This window comes from Schistocerca nitens, chromosome 6 (assembly GCF_023898315.1).
Source record: "Schistocerca nitens isolate TAMUIC-IGC-003100 chromosome 6, iqSchNite1.1, whole genome shotgun sequence".
Lineage (NCBI taxonomy): Eukaryota > Metazoa > Arthropoda > Insecta > Orthoptera > Acrididae > Schistocerca > Schistocerca nitens.
In genome coordinates this window covers 645,399,005-645,424,727 of record NC_064619.1, presented here as the reverse complement: position 1 = coordinate 645,424,727, position 25,723 = coordinate 645,399,005, and the positions used below count along the sequence as shown (strand labels likewise).

The 25,723-nt window shown below is 40.3% G+C and overlaps 1 protein-coding gene across 11 annotated transcripts in view; it reads left to right on the top strand.

The window, feature by feature from the left end:
- The window catches only part of LOC126262390 (hemicentin-1), a 1,144,740-nt gene that overhangs the window by 1,077,838 nt on the left and 41,179 nt on the right, over nucleotides 1-25,723 (top strand). For 4 of the 11 annotated variants that reach the window (XR_007546725.1, XR_007546726.1, XR_007546728.1 and 1 more), the window contains exon 16: nucleotides 14,121-14,260. Coding sequence is in view for 5 of the 11 variants with exons in the window: in XM_049958995.1 (XP_049814952.1) it covers nucleotides 3,293-3,696; nucleotides 3,944-4,015; nucleotides 14,121-14,260; nucleotides 25,412-25,456 (661 nt within the window). In the remaining 6 variants the exon portion in view is untranslated. Of the gene's footprint in view, nucleotides 1-3,292; nucleotides 3,697-3,943; nucleotides 4,016-14,120; nucleotides 14,261-25,411; nucleotides 25,485-25,723 lie in introns of those variants that run through there. The other 7 variants (XM_049958994.1, XM_049958997.1, XM_049958993.1 and 4 more) reach the window with 4 other exon arrangements.

The following is a 25,723-nucleotide window of genomic DNA, read 5'->3' as shown; positions in this document are numbered from 1 at the left end:
TGGAAAGAGGGGGGGGGGGGGGGGTGTTATTAATGTTTACAATGCAAGGTTTGATTAGCAAGTTTTGTATTTACAACCGATGGAAGTATTTCCACTTTACCACTCTGACAGTGCAAGTTGAGACAGTATAAATCTTGTTGAGGAATGTAAGGAATAAACACTGCAAACAGGCTACAACTATGTGCCAAACTGATATTTAGACCAGTCCCTGCCTTTTGTAGTAGTGTTCTTCCAGGTGCATGTTATCCAGACATATTCCACAAACTGATACAATGCTCCTACTTGTCATATTTTTCCCTTACCTTCTACACTGGACAGTCTCCCACTAGTGCAGCATGATTGACATCCCTAGAATGGATGTGATAGAGAGAACAGAGATGAAATTTCTTTCATATGTGGCAGGGTGTTGCTGTGTTGATTAAGGCTTTGAGCTGGGTCAGCCACTGAACCCAGATGTGTGCCAAAATTCATATTAAGTTGTAGATGCAGTGACAATCAGTTTCCTTACTTCTGTTGAACTTAATTTTATTCATTGCAGAATCTGTAGAATTTATTTTATGTAGTACCTTTTACATTATTTTTTTAAAAAAAGGGAAAAGAAAAAAGACACTGTGCAGAATTATATCAGATTTCAGGGGAAAATAGTATGGAAGAATGAGGAAATGATATGGAAACAAAAGCAAATAAATAAACAAAAATTTTCCCACTAGATGGCATTGTAAGTGTCATAATGTAAATGGGTTTGGGTACAAATGATAGATGAATTGCAATCTGGAAGCTATGGTGTGATTTGCACATGAAACTTAACCGTACTGTCTGATGTGCATGTTTGCACAAGTTTGACGTTCAACAATTGTGGCACTGTTAATAATCCACCCACCACTTCAAGATCGTACCACATTGGTTTTAAACTGTTCTGAGACCAAAAACCACATAAAAAGCAACAATGACATTGATTCTTAATTGTCCTGACTCCAAAAACTACATAAAAGGTAAGAATGAAATGGATTTTTAATTGTCCTGACACCAAAAACCACACGAACGGCAGCAATGAAATAGGTTTTTCATTGTTGTGAGACTGGTGCAAGACATGTTCAATATGCTGTCCACCATTTTCTGCCCACAATTTGAAATCGTGAAACAGTATCTTCCTCATACAGTTTGGTGTGTTTCAGGAGTCACATTTATCATGCATTGTGCAGTGCTTGCCTTCCATTCAGCTATGTTTGTAATCAGAGCATAGAACACATCATCTTGCAGATAACCCAACAGTCAGAGGTCACACAGATTGATATCAGATGATCTGGATGGCCAGGCTATGGAGAAATGATGGCTGATAATTCCATCATTTCCAAAATGCCTCTGCAGCACTGTTTCCATTGGCAGTGCAGTGTGTAGAAGAGCATTGCCCTGCATAAAAATGACCCTAAGCACAAATGCATGCTGTTGAAGGGTTGGAATTACATCAGTGTGCAAAAGCATCTCATAGAGTTCACCAGTGACAGTACAGGTAACAGGGTACACAGGATCCATTTTCTCAAAATATATGACCCTGCAATAAACGATACTGTCAATGCACACCAAACAGTTACCTTTGCAGAATGAAGGGGTACTAGTAGATTTGCGGGTGGATTTTAAATTCTCCATATTCTGCAATTCTGTTTATTGACCTGTCCTTGGAGATGAAAGTGGGCTTTGTCTGTACACAGAGTGTTCGGTGTCCATTCACCGTCCACCTTCAGGTGAGCAAAAAATTCTAGAGTAAATGTTTGTCTTGCTGGCAGGTCAGCATGAAGCAACTTCTGAACATAGGTAATTTTGTATCAGTAGTAATGCAGGACGTTTCATAGAATTTTATGTGCCATGCTCACAGGCATATCCAAAGTTTGAGCAATTCCCCATGCACTGCATGGGTGCACACCAACACTCAATCCCTCCTGAAAAGCTGTAGTGACATTTTCTGCTGACGTTGGATCAATTATTTTCCTCCCTCTGTCACATTTTACTTCAGAAGAGCTTGTCTTTTCAAATTTTGTAATCATTTTACCCAGACTCCTGGCAGACATCAGTCCAACAGCTTTTTCCAGACCTTTGAGTGTCCAGAAATTTGCAGAGCTACTGGTCCACAGTCACTTTTCTTGTAAAAGAGCTTTATTAGCACCATGTAATCCTGTATTGAGACAGTCAGTCTGAGCATCACTGATGCAAACTGAGGAACATCCATTACTGCACATCTTTTATTCTGCTGCTTGCAGTGGCTATCCAGTAGAAAAATTGTACATTGCTAGTGTTCCTTTTTTTATCCCATAACTTTTTCCATTGCAATTTGACATCATTCTGAGCAGTGGATCATTTTTACAGCATTTTGAAACTGGAACTTTAATTATAATCACTCTGTACATCAAAAGCAAAATTCACTGGTGAAAATTATAAAATATAAATTGTTAATATTGATGACAGGCACATATAAAAGTGCAAGAAACTGTCCTAACTTTTGGGGCGTATAGTTCTTTTTTTTTTTAGTAAAGAGGAATAGGTTGCAGGAGAGGTAGAATGGAGAGGCTGCTCACTTAGACTCCAGGATTTGTTGTGAAGATAAAAGGAGATAAAGATGAAAGGGAAGTTGTCAGAATGAGTAGGAGTCAAATATTGTGCATTGCTAAGCACTGTGTGATCTTCAGTCCAGAGTATCTGTGCAGATGTTCATCACATAAAAAGAAGGGCAATATGATTAATCATGAATTTGTCTGACTCACAAAAAACTGTCTCAGAATTACTCAAAAACCTGACCTTCTAGATGCAAGAAGAACAATGCCCATAATGCTGTGAGAATCTATTTCAGAATTTCAAAAAGCAGGTTTCTGTGACAGATCAGGAAACATCCTTCAGCTTCCAGCAGGTGCAGAGAAGTATAAATAATCATTAATTGCATAGTCCATCCATCTTGAAGTGAGGAGAAACTGTAATATGTGCCACAATAAGGAGTATTCCTTGCCATTCGGTGTACAGTAATTTATACCATATAGACACAGATGTAGAATCCATTAAGAATCTAAATGTTACATGGTATATAAAAGAGATTATTTTCAGTGGTCAAATTGTTAAACAGTTATGCTGAGCTTATCTATTTCCCATCACCAATCAAAAGCTTGTTTCCCTTTTAACAAGCATGACTGATACCATTTAGAATATGTGTTGATGCTTAACATTGTGACTGCATGCATAAAATGAATAATATGCATTAAATGCTGAGAGTTGTGCTAGCACTTTTTCCTTGTATATTGTGATACAGCCCAGATGGCAACGCAAGTGTAACACCATCTCAGAACCCAGCACGCCCAGTCCACAAGTGGCCACTACGTCCAGGGGTCCTAGTGCATGTGAACGGATCGCATAGTTTGAATTTTGGAAGATTGCATCAAACTACACATGACAGTGCTGCTAGCTCTAACACTCCAAATTACAATCTACCTTACTCAAGTAATACTATGCCAAAAAACTTAGCAGCAAGGAAGGAGCGTACAAAGAAGTGTACGCGCAAACTGAAACAGAGACGTGCAGTTAGTTTAAGTAGCCTACGCCATGATGACACTAACCAACACAGTAGAGCAAACAAAATAAGACAAATGTTTGTGAATGATGGTACAAAATACCATTGTGATACATTACCTGGCATCTTTCATGGAAAATCAGGAGGTAAGTGCTTCTGTCCATCATCACTTCTTTGTTATTTTCAAGCAGAAAAAAAGTGCTTGTCTTATGATTTTTGTGTATTATTATAATAATTTCTAACTTCATTGCACTTTTTGTTGACTAATGAGTAGTTGTACTTACTACTTTTCAGTTACTCTTAGTAACAGCTTGTTTGTAATTTATGATTTTTAAGCTCTTACTATTTTATGCTTGTGTTTTGCATGGTTTGTATTTTATTTTATGCTTATAGTGGTGACTTTCAAGAAGTTAGAAGGCCCAATCAACTACAGCGTATCACGGAAACGAAAAAAACCTGGATCAGGTCAGTAGTTTTAGCAGCTGTAAAACTAGTAGGAAACTGACTGTGCATGACTGAAGACCATAGTCTATGCTACAGAGTATGAAGCACTGAAACTGAATAACTGTTATATCACCTTGTGACAGTAAATGATAAACCATTACCAACAATTCCTATGAAAATTCCTCAGCGCTGTGAATGATAGGAATAAATAAAAACTGAAAACGAAACCAAGTAACAACTGTTAAATGATAGTTTTTCTGTCAATCATCATCTCCTGACTCTTTCTGTCCCTCACGCTTCTTTCTGTCTTCCTCATTACTTTCTTTCCTTCTTTCTGACTATTCTACTGGCCTAAGGGAGCAATGTTGCTAACTCAGGCACCAGCTTGTATTCCCCTGTTCATGAGACCACTGAGCACATTTTATTAGCCTGCTCTTCTTCAAGAAACTACTTTAGTTCAGAAACAGTCATACAGCAAAAAGTCCAAGATCAAATTGAAAACAGAGTTACAAGGTAGCAAAAGACCAGCATTATGTGTAGTTTTAACTGTCAGCAACCATGTTGTGGAATCCTAATAGTCAGCTAAAGTATAATTTTAAAGTTAAAAATCAAAACAGTTTTGGTCACATAATAATATCTATTCCAATGGTGACCAGTTTCAGCTGTTTGCCGATCATCTTCAGGCTATTAACTAATGGTGGCAGGTAGAGGTGATGAACAGAGCAGGTACCGTTTGCTGAAAGAGGAACAACAATTGTTCTGTGGAGTATGAAGAACTGAAACTGAATAACTGTTGTATCACCACATGACAGTAAGTTATAAATAGTTATGAACATCTCTTACTAAAATTCTTCAGCACTGTGAGTGACTGGAAGAAATAAAAACTGAAAACAAAACAAAGCCATACATGTTAAATGATATGTCTTTCAACAGGCTGTGCCTGAACTGTTCCCCAGCTCTACCTTCCACCATCATAGAATTGCCTGAAGAGAGTCTGCAGATAGACTGATTACCATTTTAATAAACATTTTTATGCAATCAAAACTGTTTTAATTTTTAACTTTAAAATTTCACATTGAGATGACTGTTATTCCAATCATGTTTACAAAAAGTATAATTATCTAAAGTAAAATTTCTTCTTGAAGTATCTACAGCAAAAAAGTTTGGAAACTGCTGACACAACACTATTCAGTCCTTGAAACAAATAATGGAAGTTCCAGGTTGCAATATCAACAATGAAGAAAAGGATAGATTGCTACGCACTGTAACAGTGACTCATTGAGTTGCAGGCAGGCACAAAACACACACACATTCACACAAGCAAGCACACCTCACACACGTCTGCTACCACCACCAGCTCCAACTGAAATTCCGGTCACAGCTGCTGGTGGTAGCAGTCATGTGTACGTGAGGTGTAATTGCTTGTGTGAATGTATGTGTGTGTGTCCTTTGTGGAAGAAAGCTTTCACTGAAAGCCACAATGTGTAACAGCCTTTTTATTGTGTCCTGTTGCAACTCAATGGATCGTCTTTACAGTGAGCAACAATCTATCCAATCATTAAAACAGTTTCTTCAGTAAAAAGAAAGAAATACACTCCTGGAAATGGAAAAAAGAACACATTGACACCGGTGTGTCAGACCCATCATACTTGCTCCGGACACTGCGAGAGGGCTGTACAAGCAATGATCACACGCACGGCACAGCGGACACACCAGGAACCGCGGTGTTGGCCGTCGAATGGCGCTAGCTGCGCAGCATTTGTGCACCGCCGCCGTCAGTGTCAGCCAGTTTGCCGTGGCATACGGAGCTCCATCGCAGTCTTTAACACTGGTAGCATGCCGCGACAGCGTGGACGTGAACCGTATGTGCAGTTGACGGACTTTGAGCGAGGGCGTATAGTGGGCATGCGGGAGGCCGGGTGGACGTACCGCCGAATTGCTCAACACGTGGGGCGTGAGGTCTCCACAGTACATCGGTGTTGTCGCCAGTGGTCGGCGGAAGGTGCACGTGCCCGTCGACCTGGGACCGGACCGCAGCGACGCACGGATGCACGCCAAGACCGTAGGATCCTACGCAGTGCCGTAGGGGACCACACCACCACTTCCCAGCAAATTAGGGACACTGTTGCTCCTGGGGTATCGGCGAGGACCATTCGCAACCATCTCCATGAAGCTGGGCTACGGTCCCGCACACCATTAGGCCGTCTTTCGCTCACGCCCCAACATCGTGCAGCCCGCCTCCAGTGGTGTCGCGACAGGCGTGAATGGAGGGACGAATGGAGACGTGTCATCTTCAGCGATGAGAGTCGCTTCTGCCTTGGTGCCAATGATGGTCGTATGCGTGTTTGGCGCCGTGCAGGTGAGCGCCACAATCAGTACTGCATACGACCGAGGCACACAGGGCCAACACCCGGCATCATGGTGTGGGGAGCGATCTCCTACACTGGCCGTACACCACTGGTGATCGTCGAGGGGACACTGAATAGTGCACGGTACATCCAAACCGTCATCGAACCCATCGTTCTACCATTCCTAGACCGGCAAGGGGACTTGCTGTTCCAACAGGACAATGCACGTCCGCATGTATCCTGTGCCACCCAATGTGCTCTAGAAGGTGTAAGTCAACTACCCTGGCCAGCAAGATCTCCGGATCTGTCCCCCATTGAGCATGTTTGGGACTGGATGAAGCGTCGTCTCACGCGGTCTGCATGTCCAGCACGAATGCTGGTCCAACTGAGGCGCCAGGTGGAAATGGCATGGCAAGCCGTTCCACAGGACTACATCCAGCATCTCTACGATCGTCTCCATGGGAGAATAGCAGCCTGCATTGCTGCGAAAGGTGGATATACACTGTACTAGTGCCGACATTGTGCATGCTCTGTTGCCTATGTGCCTGTGGTTCTGTCAGTGTGATCATGTGATGTATCTGACCCCAGGAATGTGTCAATAAAGTTTCCCCTTCCTGGGACAATGAATTCACGGTGTTCTTATTTCAATTTCCAGGAGTGTATGTTTCCACTGACTCATACTACATATAAATAGTTTGCTAGTTGTGCTATACAGCTTTTAGATAGATATCATCATTAATGTAGTTCCACTAACAACCGATTACCGATAAACATGTTATCATCCCTAGCTTTCATTAAAATCAAGCTCGTGCACACTACAACATGGCCCTTTGATTGGTCATATGTGTGGAATGAAATGTAGAGAAGAAATAAAAATTTCACAGAAGCTCTCTTTTCCACTATACATACAATTTCTCGTGTTAAAGTAATGGGAAGTCAAGGTAACAACTCATGTATTGTTGGATTGAGTAGTCAACGGGCACATAAACAATGCAGAAAATGTTGCCGAAGTTGTGGAGATAATTAATGTAACAAACAATACAGAAGCATGGCTATAGTGTTCTGGCTGACTTAAGTTTTGCCAGCTGACTGATGTGAGCGATTGTGTCAGGTGGAGGGGGTGAGATGACGTGATGAAGGAATGGGGGAAGAGTAACTGCAGTTAGGATGTAGATGTAGCAAGATAATGAACTAGCATTGTGGCACTGGTGTGCTCATCCTGGTATGGGCAGGGTGCATATAGTACATGATGAACTGAAGGAACAAGTGGGGATAGTATGGGAGAAAATTAGGAACATCCCTAACATAATCCATTTCACCTGTCCCAAAGTGGTATTTCACAATTCATCCAATCTGTTTAATATCTTGGCCCATCATTTTGCCACACATACTCCCAACCTCTTTTGACAAGATTCTGATGCAAGATCTGTCCTTTGCATCCTCGCAGCACATCATATTCCAGTCCAGTCACAGACATGTCCTCCCATGTCATAGGCATTGCCACCTTTGGAAATAGTTATGTGATTATTGCATGATCTTGTGTATATGGGAATAATCATGATCCATTTGTCCACCCAAATGAATTGCTTCTGCCAAATTGTTTCCAAAGGCTCCAAGTGGCAGAACATGCTTCACCTTAATGGCCACTTTAGAACCCCTTACCCAAGAAGGACTGCAGTACCAGAACTGTAATCAGTTGGCACATTGTAACCATGTATGTGTATTTTATATTAGCAATGGAAAATGCAGTATGGAGTAACAACAATACAGAGGAGGCTTTGCATCAGAGACAACAGACACAATGAAAGGAAAAAGAATTCTAGATATATTCAACTAACAGAGAAAGTCCTTCACCAGACATAGGAAACACACACACTTTCATACAAAAAAAAGAAATTTTTCTGAATTGGGTAGTGGGGGCACAGAAGAGACATGGTGTGGGTAAGGGCAAGAATAACAGGGTAAAGATGAGGGAAGATGCTTGTGCTGCCTTTGGGAGTACGAGGGAAGGGGATAGTGCTTGACTTCAGTGACTGCTCCAGAGGCTGTACCATCTAGATTCTTGCCACTAACATGAGTTTACATCTTCTACCACCATTCCCTGCTATCCCTCCCCCTCCCCCTCCCTCCCTGCCTCATGCCTCTTCTGTACCCCACTACTCATGCCCTCTCTGTCCCAGCAAAGATTGCTGCTTACCTCAGATGCAGCCACAGTCAGGCCGTAACACCCAGAGAGGTCAAAGGCATATGCATGTAAATTATGCTTGTGTGAATGTATGTGCTTTTTCTGTCTCTGATGAAGGACTTAGCCCACTGTCTGAACGTGTGTCTACTTTTTTCATTGTGCCTGTCTGCACTCAACACCTCCTCTATGTGGTGAGTAGCAATCTATCCTTTCCATGTACTGTGTTTCTTCACAAATTAAGCAATGTTGTTGCTCATGTTTAAGTGCCTTGCTCAATGACTCAACTATATGGTGAGTGGTTATGATTACTGCTTCCATTATTGGTGTTCTACCCAGAATGTTTCAGTAACATATCATTATGTTAAAACTGTTCATTTTCTAAAGTTTGCCCTACTTTTCTGAAATGTTGATTGTACTTTTCTTAAGATTAAAGCATCTGTAGCTGAAGCCCACCTAGTTAGCCGTGCAGTCTAACGCACTGTTTTGCAGGCAGGTAGGCACGAATCTGCCCGGCAGGTTAGTGTCTAGGTCCGGTGTGCCGGCCAGTCTGTGGATGGTTTTTAAGGTGTTTTTCCATCTACCTCGGCGAATGTGGGCTGGTTCCCCTTATTCCGCCTCAGTTACACTATGTTGGCTATTGCTGTGCAAACACTTTTTCCACGTACGCTTACACCATAATTACTCTACCACGCAAGCATTGGGTTACACTTGTCTGGTGTGAGACGTTCCTTGGTTGTGGGGGTGGGGGGGTTAGGGGGGGAGGGGACGGGAGTCCACTGGGGGCCGAACTGCAAAATAACCCTGGGTTTGGTGTGGGGCGGTGATGGGATGAGTGGACTGCTGTAGCCTGTTGTTGGGTTGTGTACCACTGCGAGCTACAGCAGGGACGAAGCCTGTCTGTCATTTCTGGGTCCCCAGTTCCGTACAATACAATACAATCTGTAGCTGAAACTAGCTGGGTACTGTCTCAATATTAGGACAAGGATAAACTGCTACTCACCTTAAAAATGAGCTGATGAGTTGCAGACAAGCACAACAAAAAGACTGTTACACACTATAGCTTTCGTGTGTTTTCTTTGCTAAAGAAGGCGTTGCCCAAATGCTATAATGTTTTAACAGTTTTTTCGTTGTGCCTATCTGCAACTCAACAGGTCATCTTTATGGTGAATAGCAATCTATCCTTTTCCTAATAGTTTTGATATTCCAACCTGGAGTTTCCATAGGTACTGTCTCATTCATTTCTGAATGTAAATTTCCATAAGAATGTGGTATTTCCTTCTTTTTTGTTATAGTTTTTCCCCTGTGTTATTCTATGGCAAAATGTCATTGAGAGTTGTATTACCCTACTGAAATCATGTTTTCATTACCAATATTCTTCCAAAATCCTGCAATACAAAATACTTAAATTGTTAGTTATAAGACCACAGCATTCTTCCTGAGTTATCTTATCATCTCATCATAGCATTAATACATTGGAAGTTAAACACATGGCTGAAAACTGTATGTTGCAGCTGGCATGTAGTTGCTGTAGAGGTGTGTTAAGTATGGTTAATCATATAAATTTTTGACTTGTTCTTGTTTATTGTCACAGTTTTTCAAAATCTGTTACATTTTGTCCAAGTTTCATGTTTTATGCTTTTTGTCCTTAATTCTATTGATTTTATATTGAGTTCCAGGAAATGAGAGTGGCTTAATCTCATTTTGCACACACAGAGCAGTTATTCAGAAAAGGATTATAAAATTATAAAAAAGACACATAATCAGCAGAATTTACTTGTCAATTGCCCACAATAACTGGAAGAATTATAAAAATTGATAGTTCAGGTACATTCAGTTCCCAAGAAAGAATTATTGGATTTGAAAACATATCAATATTGGTTTTCTTGGATATTTCCTACTTCTATTTTATATATTGACCAATAGAAGAGACAATTTGTTAAAATTTTGTATCCTATGTATGCACCAGGGGCACTAAATAAGTAATGCAACACTTTTTTCTCTGAAAGCAGGTTGGTTTTATTCAGGATTCCGATACACCATGATACTCCCCACTCTTTTGGCTATGAAACCCTATTTTTCAACTTAATCTCTATTCAATGCGACAACCTTATGTCACCTTACTGAGAGGGCCTTATTTGCCTACATGGTACCGCTCTACTGGTAGATGTCACAGACAATGTCTTGCTGCATCATTAAACTCCTCATCATCCACGTACTGCTTCCCATGGAGTGCATCCTTCATTGGGCTAGATAGATAGAAGCCATTAGGTGAGAGGTCTGGGCTTGTAGGGTGGATGAGAAAGAACAGTCCATCCAAGTTTTGTGAGCTCCTCCTGGGTGCGGAAACTTGTGTGAAGCCTTGCGTTGTCATGGAGAAGGATAAGTTCATTTGCATTTTTGTGACGATGAACTTGCTGAAATTATTTCTTCAATATCATGAGGGTAGCAATATACTTCAGAGTTGATTGTTGTACATGACGGAGGACATCAAACAGAATAACACCTTCAGATTCCCAGGAGACTGTCACCATGACTATACCAGCTGAGGGTGCAGCTTTGAAGTTTGTCTTTGGAGGGGAGGTGGTGTGGTGGCAATCCATGGATTGCTGTTTTGTTTCTGGTTTGAAGTGATGAACTCACATTTCAACACCTGTGGCTATGTTCATCAAAAATTGTTATGATCAGCCTCATAACGCACAAGTAATTTCACACAGTTGGTTCTTTAGTTGCTCTTTATAGTCATCTGTTATGCAGTGAGGAACCCAATGAGCACACATTTTTGAGTACACCAGCTGGTGGATAAGTGTGTCAGCACTACCAACAGAGATGTCTAATTGAGCAGTGAGTTTTTGATTGTGATCCGTCAATCACCTCGAATGAGAGTGCCCACACGTTCCAACATTGCAGGAGATCAAACAGGTTTAGGAACCTTGTTGTGATGATGACAGATGCCTCGCCCAATGATTCACCATGCTTTTGTTCACTACCAGGCCTCTGTAGACTTTCTGCAGGTCTATGAATATCTGTGATGTTCTTTTTTTCCAGGAAAAAAAACTCAATGACAACTCTCTGCTTTCAATGCACCTCCATTACAGATTCCAGGCTACTTATAATACTGACATCCAGCGGACCTGCCATCTCTTTTAGGCAACACTCGGATGAATGTGGTTAAAGTTTTAAAGTTCGGTGCCCTGTCAAATGTTTTTACAAAGATTTTAGGGAGAGGATTTTAATTTGCTCACTGTGTGACAAGCTCGCCAATATTTTATGTAAGTGGCCAGCCAATAACAATTTCCTGTGACATTCTTGTTGCTATGTTTCCCCTTTCCTTAGGTTTTACTTTCTTATGTAGCATTTTCCTTCTTTTCCTGCTTTCTTTGAGTGTGTGCTTTAGTTTTCTTAGGTCTGTCCACATTCGTTCCTATTAATGTGTGTCAGGGCGCTGATGACCTCGATGTTGAGCGCCCATAAGCCCCAACACACCACCACCACCACCACCACCACCACCATCTATCGGAACTTCATGAAACTATAGGGGTTGCAGCAGGTATATTCCATGATGTCCCACAACAAATTCTGAATTTTTTCAGTCGAAATTGGCCAAGAAAATAAATATGTTGCATTACTTATTGAATGCCCCTCATAACTAGGCCTCCATTTGGAACTGAACGATCAAAATCTGAAAGGAATTTGCAAACAAACAACTATTTTGAAAATTTGCAACAGTTACAGCAAAAAATTGGTGGGGCATACAGTATTGGAAAAGAACTATTATGACAATACTGAGTCAAATACAGGTGCACTCTTGTATTTTATCTAAATGTCCTTTGCGAAAGACTTACGTGAAATTCTACTACTGGAATATGAAGGTATAGGCTATTATTTGGTATCTTGCATAACACGTAATGTGAATGCTTGGTCCACAATGAGTTGTTGGCACTTGTGGAAGTTACCACCCATGGAGCTCCAAATTATATGGACAGTACTCTACACATTTAAATTACTCTCACCTTGGTGCATCCCATCTTTTTGCTGTCCGCTACCTCCTTTCCTTATTGAGTATTCTTTCTTTTGCACTCATTTTTCTTTGTTCTTTATATCTCTTTTACTTTCAGTTCATTAACACCAGCTGTTTTATCCTTTCTCTTGAAAGGGCTTTAAATCAGTCTCCAGTAATTTCACTTTCTTTACCAAATTTATTTTTTGAACTAACATAGTCAGAAATTCAATTCTCATGATAATTCTTTCATACCCCCTTACCATACAATTATACCATTGCATTTCTGTAGATTTTTTTTTCTTTTCTTTTAGGCACAAATGCCTACATTTCATAGGTATTTAGCTGCAGTCACTACTTAAGTTTCTTTTTATAAATTCCTAGGAGATGCAAGGACTGAATAATGACAGGGAAGTTTCAAAAGAATGACCCATTCATCAAGAACAAATTTGAAGTTCAGATAGTGCATAAATAAGTTTGATTTACAACAGTCTGCCAATTCTTCATGTTGCGTGTCTTTTTTGTAGAATGTTTTGTCATGTTAGGTTAGTGACTAACCTATTTTACACACTGCCTTTTGTACTTGTCCCTTAATATAATTGCTTAGATTTTGCGTTTACAGAATATCTTGGAATAAATATCTAGAAGAATGACTTGCAATTTGTTCCCTTAAGGCACTACACATGGTGTGTGTGAATTGTAATTTCTGAGATTGGATCTGTTTGCCATCTGCCCCAATTTTAAAGGCATTTCCCACCAGCTGAAATGCAGTGGGGTGCTATCGTGTTCATTCTGTAGGTGTTCAAATTAAGACTGATATTATCAAAGTAATTTACTCATATATATAATTAAGCTATTAATGTTCTATGAAAATCAAGCAATGAATAAATTTGTAATCTTCAGTAGATTATTTGAAAAAGGTGAGGACATTCATCTTTTTTGCAATTTGTTATATATTTCAAATGTGTCCTGTGTACTGACTTAGAAAATATATTCAAATCCAATAATTTTTGTGTGCCTCTGATTAGTGTCATTCTTCATGTACTAAGACTCCATGTGTAGGTTGTAGGAAGATTAGGTTTTCTTCCTTTTTCTTAATTTGTGATATTACTAGATTCTAAATTTCAGATTCAGCTATAATTTTCTTCTCTTTGTGTTACCTAAGTCAACACAAATCAGTCATTACATTCCTGAAATTCTTGTAATTTGTTTGGAGATGGACTATTCCTCCCTCATTGTGTTTATCTGTACCTGAAGAACTGTAGGTAACGTAATGGCGTCTTTCCTTTTGAGTGTCATGGTCATGATTCTCCCACCTGTCTATTCGTGCATTCATTACCCATTAATGTTCTTGAAGCTGGTACTACTACTGTTACTTGTCCACTGCAGCTAATCTGGAGATATATGTCGACATCTTTCCCAGTCTTTAACTTTCTGGAAAGTGAAATTATCAGTCATATTCACTTATCTTTTACAAAGCATGTTTATTTCATTACAGTTGTCGATTATTCTAGACTAAAATATAAGTGTCTGCTGCATATATTAAATTATTCAGCATTGTTACGCTATATACAGATGCATAACATATTTTTTTAGGCCCAAATCCATCAGCTACCAAAGATAAATCAAAGCCTGACTTGACCTCATCTTTAGGTGATGGCCTTCTTCAGCCAGATGGGGACAAGGCATTTTATGAAAATCTGCCATTTCATGGTATGCAGTCAGCACCAAATAAGGTAAACAAACAAATATTTTCAATTTTGTAACATTACTCAGTAAATAAACTAAAACTTTTCAATTTTGCAACATGATTAAAATTAACTCATGTGACCACAGAATTCATCAAACATGAACTTTGTTTTTAATGCTGTGTTGCTGCTTTTTTTCCTATGTAGCTATTGGTATATCTCACTATATATATATATATATATATATATATATATATATATATATATATATCATAACCCAATTTACTAAAAGTAAATACTACATAAATACTGAATACTTTGGCTAGTATGCTACATCATTGTGCATAGTATTCTTTCATGCTGGTTGAACTTTTTATTTCAATGACTACAAAGCTAGTAAATATTTATCTGGTGTGCAATTGATATTTTAAGATACAAAACTTTGTTCATGACAATGGGCAGCTTCATTAAAAAAATTGCTGCAGGAAAGCATTTAACATTATATAAACATTTGGCCCAAAAAGCTTCTCTATGCAATTAACACAGTTTGAAAATGCTTAGCAAAGCCATATATTTGATGTTACTGGCGAAACACCTGCTTAGAAATATTTAAGAGTCAGAAATTACAATAATGACTGCAAAACATTAGTTGTTCATTAAATTTAAGAAAAAACCGAAAGTTATTAGCATCTGCCAGCTCTTCCATAGCTTCAGGGGACAATTCATGCACTAGAAGTTTCAAATCTCACAAAATATTAACTGTTGAAAATGTTACAAACTGCAAGTCAGAGATGTCAGTAAGTGATTAATGGAAAATCTCATATAAAGATGTGAAACAAATACTAACAAAGAGATAGAGGGGCTGGCCAGTACTTACCTCAGCTCAGTACAGCCAATAGATACACAAAAAACAGAACCGAAAATTTACGTTCCTAGCTTTCAGAACAAATGTTCCTTCATCAGGGAGGAGAGAGGGGAAAGAAAGGGAAGAAGAGAAAGTGGATTCAGTTACTCACAACCCAGGTTATGAAGCAACATGGAAAGGAAAACAGGGAGGGTAGCAAGGATGGAGGCATAGTTGTCAGAGGGAAGCCAAAGATATTCTACTGCATACAGAAGTAAAGAGGTATATAGTATAAAGATAAACATAACTATGTAGGATGAAAAGATGCGTGAACGGCTAAAGAGGAATGGAAAAGAGGAGAAGACTGAAGAGTAAATGGGAGTGAGAGTGTTTAACGTAGGTTCAGTCCAGGGGGATGGTGGGATGAAAGGATGTGATGGAGTGCAAGTTCCCATCTCCGCAGTTCAGAGGGACTGGTGTTGGGTGGGAGAAGCCAAATGGCACATACGGTGTAGCAGGTTCCTAGGTCCCTAGAATTATGTTGGAGGGCATGCTTCGCTACTGGGTATTGGACATCTCCTAAGCGGACAGTTCGTCTGTGTCCGTTCATGCGCTCAGCCAGTTTAGTTGTTGTCATACCGATGTAAAAGGCTGTGCAGTGCAGGCATGTGAGCTGATAAATGACATGTGTAGTTTCACACATGGCCCTGCCTTGAATTGTGTATGTTTTACCACTAGCAGGGCTGGAGTAGGTGGTTGTGGGGGTTGCATGAGGCAGCTTTTGCAGCGGGGTCGGTTACAGGGGTAGGAACCGCTGGGTAGAGAAGGTAGTCTGGGAATATTGTAGGGTTTAACAAGGATGTTACGGAGGTTAGGGGGGAGACAAAAGGCAACTCTGGGTGGTGTGGGGAGAATTTTGTCAAGGGATGATCTCATTTCAGGGGTTGACTTGAGAAAGTCATATCCCTGGCACAGTAATTTGTTGATGTATTCGAGGCCAGGATAATATTGGGTGACAAAGGGGATGCTTCTGTGTGGTCTGGGGGTAGGAACACTGTTGTTGGACGGGGAGGAATGTATTGTTCAGGAGATCTGTTTGTGGACAAGGTCTGCAGGATAGTTGCGGGAGAGGAAAGCACTGGTCAGGTTATTGGTGTAATTGTTGAGGGATTCATCACTGGAGCAGATACATTTGCCACGAATACCTAGGCTGTAGGGAAGGGAGTGTTTGATGTGGAATGGATGGCAGCTATCAAAGTGAAGGTACTGTTGTTTGTTTGTGGGTCTGATATGGAAAGAGGTGTGGATGTGAGCTTCAACAAGACGAAGGTCAACATCCAGGAAGGTGGCTTGGGTTTTGGAGAAGGACCAGGTGAAATTCAGATTCGAAAAGGAGTTGAGGTTATGGAGGAAATTAAGGAGTGTTTCTTCACCATGAGTCCAGACCACAAAGATGTCATCTCTAAACCTATACCAGGCCAGGGGAAGCAGCTGTTGGGTCTTCAGGAAAGCCTCCTCCATGCCGCCCATGAAGAGGTTGGCATAGGATGGAGCCATCCTGGTTCCCATGGCCGTTCCCCTGATTTGTTTGTAGGTCTGGCCTTCAAAAGTGAAGTAATTATGGGTGAGGATGAAGTTGGTAAGTGTGATCAGGAACGAGGTTTTTGGAAGATCTTCGGGTGGGCGTTGGGAGAGGTAGTGCTCAAGGGCAGAGAGACCATGGGTATGTGGGATGTTTGTGTAAAGGGATGTAGCATCTGTGGTGACAAGAAAGGTTTCAGGTGGGAGAGGAGTGGGAATGGATTTGAGGCGTTCTAGGAATTGGTTTGTGTCTTTGATGTAGAATGGGAGTCTGCGGGTGATAGGTTGGAGGTATTGGTCTACCAGAGCTGAGATACGTTCTGTTGGGGCTTTGAAGCCTGCTACAATGGGACGGCCAGGATGGTTCTCTTTGTGGATTTTGGGTAATAGGTAGAAGGTAAGGGTACGTGGCTCAGGTGGAGTGAGTAAGTCTATGGAAGCCGTTGTGAGGCCTTGTGAGGGACCTTGGATGTTTAGGACTTCCTGCAGCTCAGTCTGGATGGAGGGAATGGGATCCTGGGTAACAGCTTTGTAGGTTGAGGTGTCGGAGAGTTGACGCAGTCCTTCTGCCACATACTCCACATGGTCAAGTACCACAGTTGTGGAGCCTTTATCTGCCAGGAGGATGACAATAGAGCAGTCTGTTTTGAGCTCCTTAGTGGCACGGGATTCAGCTGGGGTGATGTTGGGGGTTGTCGGGATGTTCTTCAAGAAGGACTGGGAGGCAACACTGGATGTGAAGAATTCCTGAAATGTCTGCAAGGGATGGTTTTGGGGGAGGGGAGGAGGATCCCTTTGAGAAGGCGGTTGGAACTGTTCTAGACAGGGTTCAACACTGGGTCTAGTATTTGGGGGCTGTGTTTGGGTAGTGAAGTGATATTTCCAGTTGAGGTTCCGGGTGAATGAGAGATCTTTAACCAGGGCAGTGTGGTTGAATTTAGGCGTGGGGCTAAAGGTTAAGCCTTTTGATAGAACAGATGTCTCTGGAGGAGAGAGGGATCTGGATGAAAGGTTTAGAACTGAATTGGGACTGGTGATATGTGGCATTTGGCTGTGGTTATAGTTGAGATTTGGTCTGTGTGGGGCATGTGCTGGGATGGGTAGATTGAGTAGGGTGGCTAGGCTAGGTTTGCTGGCTATGAGGGGGGTTTCTTGAGGGTTCTGTTGTGGTTGGTGTTTGTGAGGGATAGGGAGAGGGACCCCACTTCTTAGGTGTTGCACTAGCACTGTGGATAGTTTTTTCAGGGGGTGTGTGGCATGGAACTCAAGTTTGCAGCTGGCTTCTAGGATGATGTTCCTGAGTCTTTTCTTCAAGCAAGGGTTTGAGAGGTGGAGGACTTTGAAGAGAGATAGGAGCTGTTGGGAGTGGTGGTTACATGAAGTAGTGTAGAGATTCAGGACAAGTTGGGTAAGGGCTAAGGATTGAAGGTTCTGGAAGTCCAGGAGAGACTGGTGGAAGGAGGAATTGCACCCAGAGATGGGAACTTTTAAGGTAAGTCCTTTAGGGGTAATTCCAAAGGTTAAGCAGGACTGGAGGAAAAGTATGTGGGATTGCAGTTTGGCTACAGTGAATGCATGTTTCCGGAACGAGTGTAAATAATGTGGTATAGGATTAGGGTACATAGTGGGTAACTGGTGGGTAGGGAAATTAAATAACTAAAGTTAAAATAGTAATCATAAGAAGGAATAAAACACTGAGCGAAGGACGAGAAAGAAAGAAATTGTGTTGGTAATGTTTAATACCAAAGGTAGACCACTAAATAAGAAAAATACGGAAAAAGTTGACCAGACCAAGCAAGTATGTCCAGATCAGGGGAAAAGAACACACGTTGCTCAAAAACAGAGATAGCGAGTGGCGAAAAAACGGTCGCGCGGCCCGCAAAAAAGATCGCGCGGGCCGCAAAAAAGATCGCGCGTGCCGCGAAAAAGATCGCGCGTGTCGCAAAAAAGATCGCGCGTGCCGCAAAAAAGATCGCGGGTGGCGCAGAAATGTCCCAAAAAATTTTCCTGTGGCAGAGAAAGATAGCCAATGGCACAAAATTATCGCCAGCAACACGAAATCGACGGAAATGGATGATACTGGTAGGTATGGAAGAGATTGCTACCCTCCCTGTTTTCCTTTCCCTGTTGCTTCATAACCTGGGTTGTGAGTAACTGAATCCACTTTCCCTTCTTCCCTTTCTTTCCCCTCTCTCCTCCCTGATGAAGGAACATTTGTTCCGAAAGCTAGGAACGTAAATTTTCGGTTCTGTTTTTTGTGTATCTATCGGCTGTACTGAGCTGAGGTAAGTACTGGCCAGCCCCTCTATCTCTTTGTTAGTAGATGTCAGTAAGTTTGATTTATATTTGTCCTGCAGAATGGACATTGTCAAAATTTTCAGGACCTGCAAATAAAAAGAAAAAATATACATAACTGAGGTTTGGATCATCAATGTTAACACAAGCTAAGTGAGTTATGCAAAGCAACAGGGAAAACAATGAAACACCTGCATATAAAGAATTGATTGTCAACCACATTTGTGCATCATAACTATCCTTTATGAGTGGATTTTTTTGTAGGCACACATTCTGGGACTAAATTTGTGGTGTGGTTCAAAGTAGTATCACTTTCAGCATCTCACACATTCCCATCAGGTTAGTGACTCACCATAAATTTGCAACTGGTCATTGCCTGCATGGTCTTTGCTGCTGCCAATGTCCTATGCACCCTGGTCAGAAATGTATACTATCACTACTGAAGAAGCTATGCAAACTGTTTAACATCTTGCTATATGTTGATAACTATTATTTATAGTAATTCCTAATTAGGATTGGGAAATATATTCTACCAAACTGTTTTGTGATTTTAGTGTCACAGTCACTGAGACACCAAACTTTTAAGGGTGGATAAGTAATTTCACTTCCATTTGGGGGAAATGCTATTGCCCATGCTACAACTTGGCTCCTAATGTGATAAGGCAACAATGATTTTACTTCAAGGCTGTTTTGTTACAGCTGCCCACATGATAACAAGTCAGTTTCATACCGTCTTTTGCTGTTGCTGTGACATTGTTCCCACAGAATTTTCAGGTCAACAGAAAGAGTAGAAGCTATTTTGTCGGTAACACTTTGCACCGCTACACCATTTAAATAATGGGAAGTCAGTGAGGTAGGTCAGGGTTGCACTACATAGAGAACACAGCTACTTGGGTATAGCAGGGTACATATTGAGTGCATATAAGGTTTTTTTAGGCTAAGCTGTTGTTCGACATCCTGTGATGAACATTCACCAGTCAATACACAGAGAGTGAAATCTGATCATATACAGGGTGGATATTTTAAATGTTAAGATTTTAACAGTAAATTGCCAAAGCATTTGAGACAAAGTCGCTGAATTTATTGCTGTCCTGTAAAGCTGCCCAGCTCAAATTATACTTATAACTGGCAGTTGGATGAAACCTGAAGTAGAAAGCTTCAAAATATTTAAAGAGACATGAAACATTTATTGACAAGAGAAGTAAGACATCAAGGGGGGGGGGGGGAGTGTTCATTGCAGTCTATAAACATATTGCATCAACTGAAGTTGAAATTGAGTTTGGCGGCAGGGCATGAAAAACTACTCTAAGTAAATTCAAATTAATCAATGTATGTTTCTACTATCCACCCAATTCCACTGTAATTGTTGGAGAATCATCCAGAGAAAGCCTTTGTTCAGTAGTGTGGATGTATCCTGATCATGAGGTATTAGCTACTGAGTATAGACTGGAAAGTCTGTGTACCTGTTGCAGGTGGTACAGGTCATCCAAAGAAGTCCTGCACATTCTCTCTGAAAACCGTCTTGACCATCTAGTGCAACAACTCACATGTAATGGAAATATTTTAGGCCTTGTAGCTATAAATATGCCAACTTGATTGACACTGTCAGCAATGAGACAGGACCAGTGGTTACAATGTCATCATAGCCATGATAGTTACTAAAGTTAATAAATCCAAAAAGAAGGCTAAAGAGATTTTTATGCTGGAAAGAGCAGATAAGTAATTGTGAGCCTCCTTCTTGGACAATGAATGGATGTCATTTAGTTCCAGTATGATGGACATAGGGGAATTATGGGCAAGGTAAAACCTGATTGTAAATCATGTTCTGGGAGGTATGTGCCAAGTAAGTGGTTTAAGGATGGAAAACACCTACCACAGTTTGATAAAAAAATTCAGGAAATGTTGGGAAAACAGAGATTGTTGCACTCTCAATTAAAAAAAAAATGCTGAAATGGCAACTGGAAAAATTCAGTAGAAATTGATGTGCCTATAAAAAGATCAGTGCATGAAGCATTCAACAACTACTATAGTCATATGCTAACAAAAGATCATGATGAGAATCCTAGAAAATTCTGGTCCTGTGGAAATTCACTAATCAGGTAAAAGGCTTCGATTCAGCCACTTGTAGACCAGTGTGGTGTGCCAACAGAAGACAGCAAAATTTAATCTGAAGTTTTAAAGCTCATGTTTAAAAAATGATTCACCCTGGAGGACCATAAAGACATACCATAATTTGACAACTGCACGAACTCCCGTATGCAAGATGTAGTGGACTGTTAAGGCAGCCAGTCCACAGTGAAGTAGCCGAAAGGGCACGCGTCAACTCACGCCGTCTGGTGTTAAGTCTGGAACAGGATTCGTAATGAATGTGATAAAGAAAAGAACGTAGCTACTAGAACACTTAACTTTTATATCGTCCTTTGGTATACAGCATTCTTGATGATACAAGTGAGACTCAGTAGATACATGAAGTTACTTATGGCGCCTTGCTGGTCGTAGCCATTAACTTAGCCGAAGGCTATTCTATCTGCTCGGCAAATGAGCGAAAGGCTTCGTCAGTGTAGTCGCTAGCAACGTCGTCGTACAACTGGGGCGAGTGCTAGTATGTCTCTCGAGGCCTGCCGTGTGGTGGCGCTCGGTCTGCGATCCTGACAGTGGCGACACGCAGGTCCGACATGTACTAATGGACCACGGCCGATTTAAGCTACCACCTAGCAAGTGTGGTGTCTGGCGGTGACACCACACAAGATATATGAATAGGCATCCCTGATGTTGAAAAACAAATGAAACAAATAAGTTGCCAGGTCCAGATGGAGTCTCAATTCAGGATTACAGAGAGTACTTCTTGGCATTGGCATCATAACCATGGATGAAGGGCAACAGGTAGGTGCCATATCCTAGATTTTTGGAAAGTGTTTGCCACAGTACCATATTGCAGACTATTAACAAAGGTCTGAGCAAATGGGGTAGATTCCCAAATGTGTGAGTGGATTGATGGCTTTTAAGTACTACATTGTCTTGGATGGTGAGTGTTCATTGGAGACATAGGTATCATCAGGAGAGCCCCATTTAAGTGTAATAGGATCACTCTTTTTCTTTTGTGGATAGGGTGAGCAGCAATCTGTGACAGTTTACTGATGATGTTGAAGCATATGTGAAAGTGTTGTCTTTGAGTGATTGTAAGAGTATACACAATGATTTGGATAGAATTTCTATTTGATGTGATGAGTGGAAATTTACTCTAAATATGGAAAAATGATAGTTAATGGTGAAGAATAGTAAAAACAATCCCATTGTGTTCAAATATATTAGTATGCTGCTTCACACTGTGATGTCTATTAAATATCTAGGTGTAGGATTGCTAAGTGAATGAAATAGAATGAGCAGATTGGTTGTAGGGAAGGGGAGTGGTCAACTTTGGTTTATTGGCAGAAATATGGCAAGTATAGTTCATATGTAAGGGAGATTGCATACAGAACACTTTTGCAACCCATTCTTGAGTACTTCTTGAGTGTTTTGGATCCCTACCAGGTCGAGTTAAGGGAAGACATCAAATCAGTCCAGAGACATACTGCTAGGTTTGTTACCAGTCAGTGCAGTCCTCACACAAGTATTACGGAAATGCTCCGTGAACTCAAACAGGAATCCCTGGAGGAAAGAAGACTTTTTTCATGAAACATTATTGAGAAAGTCCAGAGAACCAGCATTTGTAACATATTGCAGAACTATGCTACTGCCACCAATATGTAATTCACATAAGGATTGTGATGACGAGGTTAGAGAAGTTGAGGTGCATACAGAAGCATTGTTTTTCGCTTCCTAATTTGGGCAGGAAAGGGAATGACTGACAGTGGTACAGAGAATCCTTCACCATACATTACATGATGGCTTGTGAACTATTTATTTCATCCATGGCACCCTTACCCTATCGAATTCCATCCCATTTGGGTAATTTTTTTCCTTAGAGTGTAAAACTCTCCATTCACATATAAATTAGCTTTATCTGTATATAGTGTGTCTGCATCCATCTACACACACATTTCACAAAGCATTGTGATGTACATGGCAGAGAAAATGTAGTTTTTGTACAGTTTGTGTTTCACCCATTATGCAAACTTAATATAATGATCTGGATCATCCTTGGTGAGATACTGTAACATTTGTATTTCCTAAGTCTGCCATTTATGTGTGGTCAAAATTTTCATTATTTGTGTTTTACTGGCTCCCATTTACTGCAAGATACAGCAAGTACTGCAGTCTGCTTTACTGCACAATGCCAGAACAGCAGTTGTTGCTTCGTCTGTAGCCATTTTCGACCATCCAGCATTTGGTGTATCTGCAGCAGATCCAGTTTCACAGAAATTCACGAGATGTTTCACCACTGCATTTTGGATAACAAGTGATACTTCTGGGTCATACTGGTTGGAACCTCTGCAGTAATATGGCTGCTCCTGTCTTCTAATGTCAGGATGATCTCAAAGCATTTTGTCACTGTTAACCTCTATCAGGTAATGAATAAAGCTGGGCTCAAATGAAAGACCCTATTGTTTTTCTTGTGTAATGCTCTATCTGTTTAATATGTTACATGTCCTCTATTCCATATGAAAATTATGAGTTGTTTTCAAGATGATGGCTTTCAAAATGGCAGCTGTGTTGGTAACATAGCCCCCCATGTCTTACTCCTCTCCCATCTCCTACGACTTTGAATTTCTATTTATCCACTTGTTTTTGTTTTAGGAGGGTGATTCCACATATGTGGACAACCCTGCGTATGTTATGTTGGCGAAGTTGGGAAACTGCAAAATCTGGTCCCAGCTGATAGCATTTTCCTGTTGAAAACCTTTTAAAGCCTGCAGAGCTTAACACACCCACATTGAAGATAATCACTATGTTCTGTAGTTTCTTTCCATATTTCAAATTGAAGAGTCATAGAAGTTAACAATGCGCACCAGCACACAACGTGGTGAACAGAAAATGTGTGCCACCTTTCCTCTCCTTGCTGGCTAAATTATCATGAAGATAGTTGGCATTTGACATATCCACCACAGGGTGCATTAGTGAGTTTGTTCACAGAAGTAGGCACATTGTCTAATGTGATCTTAGATTGCAACAAAGAACTACTGAAGACTGTTATGAAGTATCATGGTTAACCCAGACACTGTTCACAGTGGATGTTAAACACAAGCCTCGTGGTACTACTGGTGAAAACACAACAGCAAAGTCCTCACACTTGGAGATATTAAGTTTTCTAGTACAAACTGTGTTATACCATGTATGTAAATCTACATTCTCTTGCTATAAGTCTTTTAATCTGACTTTGGTTTATTTAAATAATCATTTGAAATATACTTGTCTTTTCAGTAACCACCTCACAATAAGCAACTCATGATTTATTATTATAGTTTTGTTTCATTTCTTGAATGAGCAGTGAAAGGGAATGTTTCACAAAACAGCGTGAAAATATTTTAGTAGACAGCTGAGATTGAAATATTGCAGAGACAGGGCAATAAAATGTGCAACAGAAGATATAAGATTAGAAACTGAGAGTTTGTGAGATAATTATGAATTAAAAAGTGGTTTAATATGTGTGTACATAAAAGAATGAATTAGTTAACAGCTGTCATTGGACCTGATGGAAATGTCAAATTAGATCTATTCTAAATTTCACTGTTCTTATATAAGTTTCATAGGATAAAACCATTTTATTTTTCTATGTTTCTAAGATAGCTAAGAAACATTGAGAAAATATATTCATTTTTTTACAAGTTCAGCATGTCTAATTCACTATTCTTTGTCACACAGTAACTGAAACTACTGGATGGAACATGAGTAATGGAATGAGGAAAAGACAACCACTCACCACACAGAGGAGGTAGTGCACAAAAGATAGGCACATAAAATTGAACAAAAGTATGCACAGAGAGAAAATAGAGAAATATATTTTCTCAAGACTGCAGCCATGTGCTATGTCAGTCTGCAGCACCAGGAGAACGTTACCATCTGTTTGGGTGTACACATGCACTCACATGTATGTGTACACAATGCTCTAAGCAAGACAAAAGCTTAAAAGCTGAGCTATATTTTTTAGCTTCTTGTTTATGGAGTTCTCTACTGTTCAGTGCCTCTACTTTGTAGTGAGTGGTTCCTTTACTCATTATATCATCGCTATTACATTTGTATACATAATTACAACCCACAGTTCATTGGAAAGTGGGATTATCTTATAATTCTTCATATCGTTACCATGCACATTACTGATATTAATTAAATTAGAGGGTAATATTTATTTAAAGCTTTCCCTCTTTTAGGATTGTTGTTACACATCTCTACTTGTTTCTGAGACAGCTGTTTAAGTGAATCCATTTTTTATCTGTAAATGCAGTAAGTTAATCTTATAATTCTTCATATCGTTACCATGCACATTACTGATATTAATTAAATTAGAGGGTAATATTTATTTAAAGCTTTCCCTCTTTTAGGATGGTTGTTACACATCTCTACTTGTTTCTGAGACAGCTGTTTAAGTGAATCCATTTTTTATCTGTAAATGCAGTAAGTTAATCATTACTGATATAGTTTTCATTGACCAGCATGTGTAGAATGTAAAATCTTTAAAAAGCATGAAATTTCATGAGGAGGTTGTATAAATGTGTCTCTCATGATTGTGTTTGCGTGGACAATTCATACCACTCATACTTTGAATCAGTGTTCCTTTGCTGTGGTCTTGTCAGTTTTGGGTTTGAAAAATAGCAGTTACAGAAAACCTTCAGTTGATGACAGTTAAATGCAGT